The sequence below is a fragment of the Neofelis nebulosa genome, chromosome 18 (assembly GCF_028018385.1).
Source record: "Neofelis nebulosa isolate mNeoNeb1 chromosome 18, mNeoNeb1.pri, whole genome shotgun sequence".
NCBI classification, from domain to species: Eukaryota; Metazoa; Chordata; class Mammalia; order Carnivora; family Felidae; genus Neofelis; species Neofelis nebulosa.
This window is the reverse complement of record NC_080799.1, coordinates 5,214,690-5,225,950: the sequence shown is the minus strand read 5'-3', so window position 1 is coordinate 5,225,950 and position 11,261 is coordinate 5,214,690. Positions and strand designations below refer to the sequence as shown.

At 45.9% G+C, this 11,261-nt stretch overlaps 1 protein-coding gene across 3 annotated transcripts in view; it reads right to left on the bottom strand.

Annotated features, from left to right (window-relative positions):
• Positions 1-246: 246 nt before the first annotated feature.
• Positions 247-11,261, bottom strand: part of LOC131500842 (radial spoke head 10 homolog B-like) — a 61,767-nt gene continuing 50,752 nt past the window's right edge. For all 3 annotated transcript variants that reach the window (XM_058710343.1, XM_058710344.1, XM_058710345.1), the window contains 2 exons: positions 1,580-1,778; positions 247-517 (listed from right to left, as the gene is read on the bottom strand). In XM_058710343.1, coding sequence (XP_058566326.1) covers positions 343-517; positions 1,580-1,778 — 374 coding nt within the window. In that variant the 3' untranslated portion in view covers positions 247-342. The remainder of the gene's footprint in view (positions 518-1,579; positions 1,779-11,261) is intronic.

Genomic DNA, 11,261 nt, shown 5'->3' with positions numbered 1-11,261 from the left:
GCAGGGGGCCTGAAGAAATGTTTAAATTTGTACACTACCACCTGTCTTCCGATAGGTTTTATCAGATTCTAAATTTCATCACTGATACCGTACTTGGATTCAAAAAAAATACATTGAACGCATGCTCATTTAATACCCATGTGTGTATTTTCATTCAGCTCTGTTTTCAGGCATGCCCGTGATTTAACTGTGTAAGAAACCTGAATTGCAGTGGGCCCAGGCAGTTACTTCAAAAACACTAAAACGAGGTACAACACAATTTTATTAGGAAACGTGTTACAGAGCTTTAGTTCTAAGCTTTTACATCTCGTTCTTGGGGTTCGTTTACAAACCCAGTAACTGTTACTTTCTCTTCTTCTTGCTTGTGACGGGCTTGCTGGATTGGGACACCACGGTGTCCTCTTTAGGGGGGCTCGATGTGAAACTGGAGGACGGGGCGTCGACCGGCTCCTTGATCACAGTGATGTCCACCTCAGAGTCTTGTTTTTTGGTCTCCTCCTCTCTCAAGCTATTCAGCCTAGGGCAAGAAGCAAACCCAGGAAGGTAGCCTCATTTACTTTTTATTTTGCAATCTCAAAACCTGTTTTATGGTATATTTGGTGTAAAGTAGGCCACACCTAGATTTCAACAGTTTTTGCAAGCAAAACTGTAAACTCTCATCACTTTGCCTGAAATAGTGATGCCATACCCGGACAGTCCGGAATGACATTTTCACAAAGCCAAACAGACTTCTGAACCCCTTTCCTCTGTAGCAACTTAGCCGCTAGTAAGTGGCCTTTAAAAATCTTGGGGTCTTGGGGCGCCTGGGTGGTGCAGTCGGTTAAGCGTCCGACTTCAGCCAGGTCACGATCTCCCGGTCTGTGAGTTCGAGCCCCGCGTCAGGCTCTGGGCTGATGGCTCGGAGCCTGGAGCTTGTTTCCGATTCTGTGTCTCCCTCTCTCTCTGCCCCTCCCCTGTTCATGCTCTCTCTCTGTCCCAAAAATAAATAAAAAACGTTGAAAAAAAAATTTAAAAAAAAAAAAAAAAAAAAAAAAAAAAAAAAAAAAATAAAAATCTTGGGGTCTTTGCCAACAGGCTCAAGACATGCTTTGCAAAGAGCAGGCTTCAGCACCCTGGACAGACATGACTGTACAGTTCTCGACCGTGGTTCTAGAAAGGTAGCCAGACAACAGGTAGGGGTTGCTCACCACGTGCCAGGCACTGTTCTTGACACTTTACAGCATCGGCTCACTAAATCCTCACCACAGCCCTATAGGGGTTCATGTCCACTTACAGATGGGGAAACAGGCATGGTGACGGGCCCTGCCCGGGGCCACCTAAGTGTCAAGGGGTAGGGTTGGGATCTGAACCCGGCAGCCTAGCCCCGTGGGCCTCTGTGCTCCGTGGGAGCCTTGGGGCCCAGGCATCCTCACCCCCCAAGTGAGCCAATGGCCGCAAGCAGGACCCTTCCCTGCCGTCCCATGTTCTCGGTGCCAGGGGAAGAGCTGCCTCCCTCAGGAAGCCACACACGTGTAAAGACGGGAAGGCAAGGCAAGGGAGGCTCCTGCAGGAGGGGGGCTGAAGGGCTCTGGTAGATCACCTGGCTTCCAGCTCTTCGTTTTCCAGCCTCCGCCGATGGGCCGTGGCCGCGTCCTGTAGCCGGTCTTTGCTGACTTTCTCCTTGAGGGCTTCTACACGTTTGTGTGCGTGGAAAAGCATGTTCACAAAAAAGATATACATACTCGTGATCCAGATGGTGAGTTTTTCCTTTTGTTCGTCCTTAGATTTCTCTTTTCTCTCTGGAAGAAAGTTTAACTGAAATCAGCATGAAGGGCACCTGGGTGGCTCAGGCGGTTAAGCGGCCCACTCTTGGTTTGCGCTCAGGTTATGGTCTCACGGTTGTGGGATCGAGCTCCGAGTAAGGCTCTCTGCACTGAGCAGAGGCCGCTTAGGACTCTCTCTCTCCCTCTGCCCTTCCCCAACTCGTGCTCACTTTCTCAAAAAAACAAAAAACAAAAACTCAAAAAACAAAAATAGAAAAAATCAGCACGAATACAATTCCAGGTCTTCCACTTCCTACAAGGGCTAAGTGTCCTCATGGCCCGGACGATGGGGTGATGCTGTGCTCCCCACAACCTTGGAGGGAACCATAAAATTTTTACTGACAACCTGAAACAAGGCGGGGGGCAGTAGACCAGAGCTTTGATCATCGACATTTTGAGTCTCCTGGTATTTTTCTGTAAATGGTGTAAGTATTTTGGTTTTCTAAAATTAAAACTATGGGGAAAAAAATTTTTTTTAATTAAAACTATGGAAAATTTGCATTTTCCATGTTTCACAGGGGAAAAAAAAACCCTCTGTTTTTGCATCCATCGTCTTTAAAGGCACTTTTCACTGAGAAAATAAAGGATTTTTAACTCCAAATTGAGTAAGAACGTGGGTAAAATGACTGACTTCATAGGAGTTGCTTCCCATCCAGTGGGGCCAACAGATGTCTACTTTGGAATGTGTTTCATAGTTGATTCTGGAAAGATCAGGCTTTGGGTAGTTTTACAATGTCAGGAAACTCCGGGATCTCTCAGGACAGCAAGTATTTTTAGACTGTGTCTATAGCTTGGGTTTCTGTGCTGTGTGAGGGCGGGCAGGGGTGAGGCAGGTGGGGACAGGTATGACGGAAAGGTAGGGCCTGTCAGCAATTCACCCTCCCGTCCCAAGAGCCACGTGGAGGGCACGGAGTGGGACGCTGACAGGAAGAGACTTTATACCACAGCCAGGTCTTACAAAGACCAAGGGAAGCCTTCATCTGCGCTTCCCAAGTGAGTTCCTAGGTTCTCGAACATCCGCGTAACCCGCGGCGTGCCACGGCGTGGGGGAGTGCTGGGTGTGGAGGTAACTGATGAAGAGCGACTCACTGTGATTGTTGAGCCGGGTCCAGACTCTGGGCACCACGTCAAGGGGCTTGCACGGCCTCTGGCTTCAGCAGCAGAGCACAGCAGTTCAGAGCACGGACGAGACCAGACCAGTCAGAGTCAGGCTCGGCTCTGCCCCTTACTAGTTGTGCCCAAGCTCCCTCATCTGCAATAACAGAACCGTGGGGTACCCTCCTCACAGACGCGTTGGGACAAGTGAGCGCTCAGTGATAGGCTGTGGCTTTTCCACAGGCAAATAATTACGGAATAAGAGGCCACACACTGGGAGAAAATACCTGCAAAACCTACCAGATGAAACAATGCCTTGTATCCAGGTGACAAAAATAGCTCCTATCTTTGGCCTCAGTGACACAATTCAATGAAAAAATTTAAAGACACCACTAAGTGTTGGAGGGGACATAGAGAAAGGTCCTCCTAGATCGCTGCTGGCATAGAGAACGGCACAGCCAATTTAGGAAAACAGCCTGGCTGTTTATTTTAAATGTGTATTTATTTTAAGAGACAGCAAGCAGGGGAGGGATAGAGCGGGAGGGAGTCCCAAGCCGCCAGCACAGAGCCTGAGGCAGGGCTCTATCCCACTACAGTGACATTATGACCTGAGCAGAAATCAAGAGTTGGACGTGCAAATGACAGAGCCACCCAGGCGCCCCAGTTTGTTGTAAACGTTAAGCATATACTTAGCATATGACACAATTCCACTGCTAGCTAGCTATCCAAGAAAAGTGAAAATATGTCCTCCGAGCCTTGTCCTTTTCACTCTTCACGTTAGCCCAACTGTCCGTCAACTGATGAACAGATAAAATGTGGTTTATTCAGACAATGAGACGCTACTCAGCTGTACAAAGGAACAAAATAAACGTTACCACGTGAATGAATCCCAAAATAACTGTAAGTGAAAGAAGCCAGATGCAAAAGACCTATGCTGCCGTTCGTGTGGAACGTCCAAGAACAAATGCGCGAAGAAAGCAAGGTCATTGGCGCCACCTCCCACACTCCACACACGCCACCCACATGCCAGTAGTGACAGTGAGCTGGGGAGCACTCACAGAACGTGGGCCAGGGAAAGTCCCCAAACCTGCGTGTTAGCACCAGCTTTGGAAAAGCAAAAGGGAGGCTGCCAGCACTCGGCCTGGTACATTGCAGGATCATGAGAACACAGGAGGCCTTATGAATTCTGCCACAAGAGCGACCAAGGAAGGTGGAGCAGGTGTGTCCTTAGGTGGTCTGACAAAGCCTCAACCCCTAGCAAGGCTGATGGAAAATACTCTTAGTAGACACTAGGGGGTGACTGATTCCTGAGATGCAAAGACAGAAACACAAGGCTTCAAGGAACACGAACTATCTAGGAAACGTGACACCATCACGGGATCACGGTCTTCCAGTAACCAGCCCCAGACTGACCTGAACGTTTACAATAGCCATTGGATGGACACTCCGGGAGCTACAAGCTCACACGGAAAGACGGTGCAGTGAAATCGGGAAAACAGCATATGAACAAAAGCAGTTTATGAAAAGGACATGGAAGATCACAACCAAACAAATCATGGGGCTGCATGAAATGGAAACACAGTAGAGCATCACCCACAGAGTGGATCATGCAGAAGAAAGAACCTGTGGATTAAAAGGAACTTTTGAATTAGTAATGTCTAGGTTTCATCAACATGGCACCATTTAGGCTCTGGGAATTCAGAGATTATAACCAAGTCCCTGACCTTCCCGCTCTGCTGGTTTTCATGCGCACCTCCCCTGACTCCCAAGGGATAAACAGGAATCTGTTACTTTCATTTTTTCTTACTAGATTTTCAGGTCTGGGGTTATACAGATTTTGTTAAATGAATTGAAAGGTTTTTTATGCTTTGGAGTTTTAAAAATAAGAATATAAGAATAATTCTTATATTGGTACTTTCTTAAATTTTTTGATCATAAAATTCAATTTAGGAGAGTAATTTTTGGACAGTTTTTTTCCCCATGATCATTCAGGTTTTCTGTATTATCCTGAGTCTATTTTTGTTACTAACCTAGAAAATAACTCAAAATTTTCAAATTTATTAAGTTTTTTAAAAATATTTTTATTTTTGAAGGAAAGAGGCAGAGCATGAGTGGGGGAGGAGCAGAGAGAGGAGACACAGAATCCGAAACAGGCTCCAGGCTCTGAGCTGTCAGCACAGAGCCCGACGCAGGGCTCGAACTCAGGGACCATGAGATCGTGACCTGAGCCAAAGTCAGATGCTTAACGAACTGAGCCACCCAGGCGCCCCCAAATTTCTCAGATTTATTAGCTTAGAGATGTGTAGGGCATACTTTTTCCTATACTTGAAAAAATCTTGTCTGTGGGTACTTTTTCCTTCTGAGACTTTATGTGTTCTCTCACTTTCACTCTGCATTAGGATCACAGACCTCTGTCTTCTCACTAAAAGTGATCATTCCGAAAGCTGGTTCTTCATGTAATTTTAATATTTTTGTTATGTATAACTTATGAATTTTTTTGGTAATGCCTTCCTCCTGCTCTCCTTGCATTTTTTAAGGTTTATTTATTTTTGAGAGAGAGAGAGAGAGAAAGCATAGAGTGGGGAGGGGCAGAGAGATAGGAAGAGAAAGAGTCCCAAGCAGGCTTCATACTGTCAGTGCAAAGTCTGTCGCAGGGCTCAGTCCCACCAACTGCGAGACCAGGACCTGAGCCGAAAACAAGAGTCGGTTGCTTAACTGAATGAGCCACCCAGGCACCTTGATGCTCTCATTTTTATTTATTTATTTTTTTTTAATGTTTATTTTTGAGACAGAACATGAGTGGGGGAGGGGCAGAGAGAGAGGGAGACACAGAATCACAAGCAGGCTCCAGGCTCCGAGCCATCAGCATACAGCCCAGTATGGGGCTCGAACCCAAGAAATTCGAGATGGTGACCTGAGCGGAAGTTGGACACACAACCAACTGAGCCACCCAGGCACCCCCTGATGCTCTCCTGTATCTTATTACTCCTCCCTTCTACCCTTTTGGGCTGAATGTTTAGGTTTTCTTAATAGCGAAAACATATTAATACTATACATTTTCTTGGGTTATAGTTTGACCATGTCTCTTAGGGAATGTTTTACATTATTTCAATTTTCTAATTATTTTCAGAAATGTAATTTCATTTTTCTCTGAGAATTATTTTGAATAGGGGACCTCATATTTAGTTGGGCTTTTTGTTGTCATTGTGTTTTTGCTTCTTTTTCATGTTAGAGAGAAAGAGAATCTTAAGCAGGCTCCACGCTCAGCACAGAACCCAACATTGGGCTCAATCCACAACCCTGGGTTCATGACCTGAGCCAAAATCCGGATGCTCAACCAACTGAGGCGCCCCACTTTGATTTTGCTTTTAATGTTGAAGGGGTTGTATGATACTTTACTTTTTTTTTTTTTAACTACACACACTTGGCCCTTCTTTAATAGGAAGAGTACAGTAGCATTGGACTACCCCAGCAAAAGGAGAGAGGTTAAGTTGGAAGCCAGTGTGAACAGGGCCGAGTAATCACTTGGGAGTTGGATAAGACGAGGCAGCAGATAGCATGCTAGAAGTATTTTACCAGGAAAAGAGAGAACATTAGGAGGAATGGCCAACTAATCTTTGACAAAGCAGGGAAGAATATCCAGTGGAAAAAAGACCACTCTCTTCAAGCAAATGGTTGGGAAAATTGGACAGCACCATACCTAAAAATCAAAAGGACAAAAAGACCTAAACATAAGACAGGAAGCCATCAAAATAAAATGGGCAACAACCTCTTTGACCTCAAATGCAGCAACTTCTTACTTGATGGGTCTCCAGAGGCAAGGGAAACAAAAGCAAAAATGATCCATTGGGACCTCATCAAGATAAAGACCTTCTGCACAGCAGAGGAAACACTCAGCAAAAGTAAAAGGCAACCAACAAAATGAAGAAGATATTTGCAAATGACATATCAGATAAAGGGTTAGTATCCAAAATCTATAAAGACTATATCAAACTAAACACCCCCCCCAAAAAAAAAAAAACAAATCCAGTGAAGAAATGGGCAAAAGACATGAACACTTTTCCAAAGAGGACATCCAGATGACAAACAGACACATGAAAAGATGCTCAACATCACTCATCATCAGGGAAATACAAATCAAAACCACAATGAGAGGGATGCCTGGGTGTCTCAGTCGGTTAAGCATCCATCTTCAGCTCAGGTTATGATATCGGGGTCCGTGAGTTCAAGCCTGGCATCCAGCTCTGTGCTGACAGCTCAGAGCCTGGAGCCTGTTTCTGATTCTGTCTCTCTGCCCCTCCCCTGCTCACACTCTGTTTGTCTTTCTCTCTCTCTCTCTCAAAATAAATAAACATTAAAAAAACCCAAAATACCACCCCACACCTGTCAGAATGACTAAAATTAACGACTCAGGCAACAACAGATGTTGGTGAGGATGTGGGGAAAGAGGATCTCTTTTGCACTGCTGGTGGGAATGCAAACTGGTGCAGCCACTCTGGAGAACAGTATGGAGGGTCCTCAAAAAATTAAAAATAGAACTACCCTGTGACCCAGCAATTACACTACCAGGTATTTGCCCAAAAGGATATGAAAATGCTGATTCAAAGAGGCACATACACCCCAGTGTTTATAGCAGCGCTATTGACAACAGCCAAAGTATGGAAAGAACCCAAATGTCCATCGACTAATGAACGGATAAAGAAGATTTGGTATCTATGTGCAATGGAATGTTACTCAGCGATCATAAAGAATGACATCTTGGGGCGCCTGGGTGGCTCAGTCGGTTGAGCGTCCGACTTCGGCTCAGGTCATGATCTCACAGTCTGTGGGTTCGAGCCCCGCGTCGGGCTCTGTGCTGACAGCTCGGAGCCTGGAGCCTGTTTCCAATCCTGTGTCTCCCTCTCTCTCTGCCCCTCCCCCAGTCTCACTTTGTCTCACTCTATCTCTCAAAAATAAATAAATATTTAAAAAAAAAAAAAAAAAAAAAAAAAAAAGAATGACATCTTGCCATCTACAACCACCTGGATGGAACTAGAGGGTATTATGCTAAGCAAAATTAGAGAAAGACAAATATCATACGATTTCACTCGTGTGGAATTTAAGATAAAAAACAGATGAACATAAGGGAAGGGAAGCAAAATTAATATAAAAACAGGGAGACAAACCATAAGAGACTCTTATTAAATACAGAAAACAAACTGAGGGTTGCTGGTGAGGTGTTAGGTGGGGGAAAGGGCTAAAGGGGTGAGGGGCATTAAGGAGGACACTTGTTGGGCTGAGCACTGGGTGGTATATGTAATTGATGAATCACTAAATTCTATTCCTGAAATTATTATTACACTATGTTAACTTGGATTTAATTCTTTTAATGTAAAAAACATATAAGGAATATGAGGCACCAATTCAGAGTTTCATTGTTTTTAACTTGAGCATCTTTAAAAACCATCTCACACTATACACAAAAATAAAATGGATTAAAGACTTAACCAGAAAACTCCTAGAAGAAAACATGTGCAGTATTTTCTCTGACATCAGCCCTAGCAGCATTTTTCTAGATGTGTCTCCTCAGGCAAGAGAAACGGAAGCAAAAATAGGCTATTGAGACTATGCCAAAATAAAAAGCCTTTGCACTGTGAAGGAAACCACCAACAAGACAAAAAGGCAATCTACAAAATGGGGGAAGATGTTTGGAAATGATATATCTGATAAGGGACTAATATCCAAAATATATAAACAACACCAGAAACAAATAATCCTATTGAGAAACAGGCAGAGGACCTGCATACACATTTTTCCAAAGACATTATACAGATGGCCAACAGACAAATGAAAAGATGAGGGGAGCCTAGGTGGGTCAGTCGGTTAAGTGTCCGACCGGCTCAGGTCATGATCTCACGGTTAGTGGGTTCGAACCCCGCGTCGGGCTCTGTGCCGACAGCTCAGAGCCTGGACCCTGCTTTGGATTCTGTGTCTCTCTCTCGCTCTCCTCCTCCCCAACTCACGCTCTGTCTCTCTCTCTCAAAAATAAACATTAAAAAAATTTTAAATAAAAAAAAAGAAAGAAAAGATGAACATCACTGATCATCCAAAATGGAAATCAAACCACAGGGAGATATCACCTACGCTTGTCAGAATGGCTAAAGTCAAAAACACAAGTGTTGTCAGGGATGTGGAGGAAAAGGAGCCCTTGTACCCTGGTGGTGGGAATGCCAACTGGTGCAGCCACTCTGGAGAATAGGATGGAGGTCTCTCAAAACATTGAAATTACCATATGATCCAGGAGTTCCGCTACTGGGTATGTATCCAAAGAAAATGAAAACACTACTTTGAAAAAACATACGCACTATGTTTATCGCAGCAGTATTTACAATAGCCAACATAGGAAAGCAACCCAAATGTCCATCCATAGGTGAATGCATAAAGCTGTGTTCGTATAAATGTTTATACACAAGTATGTATGTATATACACATATTTATACACATATATACATGCAGTGGAATATTACTCGGCCGTAAAAAAATGAGATCTTGCCATTTACAACAATGTGGATGACTGTGAGGGTAGACTGTTAAGCAAGGCAGAGAGACAAATACAATTTGATTTTACTCACATGTGGAATTTAAGAAACAAAACAAATGAGTAAGGAAAAAAGAGACAAACTCCTGAATACAAAGAATTGGTCGTTGCCAGAAAGGCAAGTGGGCAGATGGGTGAAAGTTTAAAAAGTGGGTTCAAGGGTACACTCATCCTCATGAGCACAGAGTAATGTATACAATTATTGAATCATATTGTACACGTGAAGCTGATACTGTGGTAATTATACTTCAGTTTAAGAAAAAGTGCATGAGACTCGCGCGAGAGAACTCAACCGTAGAAGGATGTAGTCAGCAGCATCAGGCTCGAGATGCGGACGTGCAGGGCCCATGTGGAGGAACCACCGTCCTGGCAGACTGATGCAACTTGGTAAGATCCTGCTTTTAAAAGGCCACTCCAGGGCTGCCTGGGAGGCTCAGGTCATGATCTCACTGTTCTCGAGTTTGAGCCCCCATCGGGCTCTGTGCTGACAGCTCAGAGCCTGGAGCTGCTTCGGATTCTGTGTCTCCCTCTCTCTCCGCCCCTCCTCCGCTCGCTCATTCTCTCTCAAATAAACATTTAAAAATAAATAAAAGTCAACTCCAAGAGAAGTGACATCACCCAGATGGTGACATAGGTCATTCCCCGACTTCACTCCCCTTCCAAAAGAAGAACCACCAACTATTCATGGACAAGACTCTGCTGAGAGAACCCTCAAATACAAGGGTGAAGCTGAAGCACCCCTGCACCACAAAGAGCAAAACAGCCCCGGAAGGGTAAGAGGGATGGCTACATGTTGACCACACTCCACCCCCCGCTCCCGCCCTGGAGGCTGGCACAGCGTCAAACTGAGAGGCCTCCCCTGAGCCTGTGCTTCCTCCAGTGGGAAAAGAGAGTCCAGGGTAGGCATCCAACTCCCCCAACACTGGGTCATTTCTTGGGGACCCCTGCTCCAGTCTCACCCCATGGAATTGCTAGGGAATCAGGGCGGCAGGGGGGCGGCGGTGGGAGGATTTGATTGTGACAGAAGGATGAGGGGCTTGAAACAGCACTGAGATCTTGGCAGACAGTCCCTACCCACACACCCGAGTGGTCGTCCCCAGACAGCGTCTTTGCCCCCCTACAGAACCAAGTCGACGGTGAAGTCTGACGGGGAAACTCCGTGGGATACAGGTCAGCCTGATTCATGTTCTCAAATGAAGAGCTGCGCCAACCCTGGAGCCTGGTCGGCCCCCGGCCCAGGCAGGGGAGCGGAGTCAGAGCCTCCCTTGCAGCAGCCGCCCCCATCTGACCAGGAAGGCAAGGACACCTGCCTTCCTGCTGGCACAGGCCAGCAACACTCAAGCAGGAAGTACGGCAGGCAGAGCCACGTACGGAGGGTTCCACTGCTCTGCCCGAGCAGAGGAGCTGATCACAGCCCCACCCAGGGCCTGAGTAAAGCTCCCAGCCCTGCGCAGCCAGAAAGCCTGGCCAGAACACCTGGAAAGCCGCGTAGCCCAGCCACACTTGAGCAGACTCTGAGCAGGGCAGGGAGTCTGCAGAGCTAATCCAGGGAACGTGGGAGCATGGGTGGGCTTGAGCCAAGATCACGAGAGAATAGCCTTGCCTGCCTTGGGGCAGTTTTCCCTCTCCACTCAACCGAGGAAACTAATTGATAACACTGCTTCCTCCCACCCCCACTCCACCTCGTTGCTGGACCCAGTCTTTAGCCTACCCAGCAGATCTGCAATTGAACAGAGAGCACAGCCTAGGACTTTCCATGTCTACAGAGAAAAACGAGTAACCTGCCT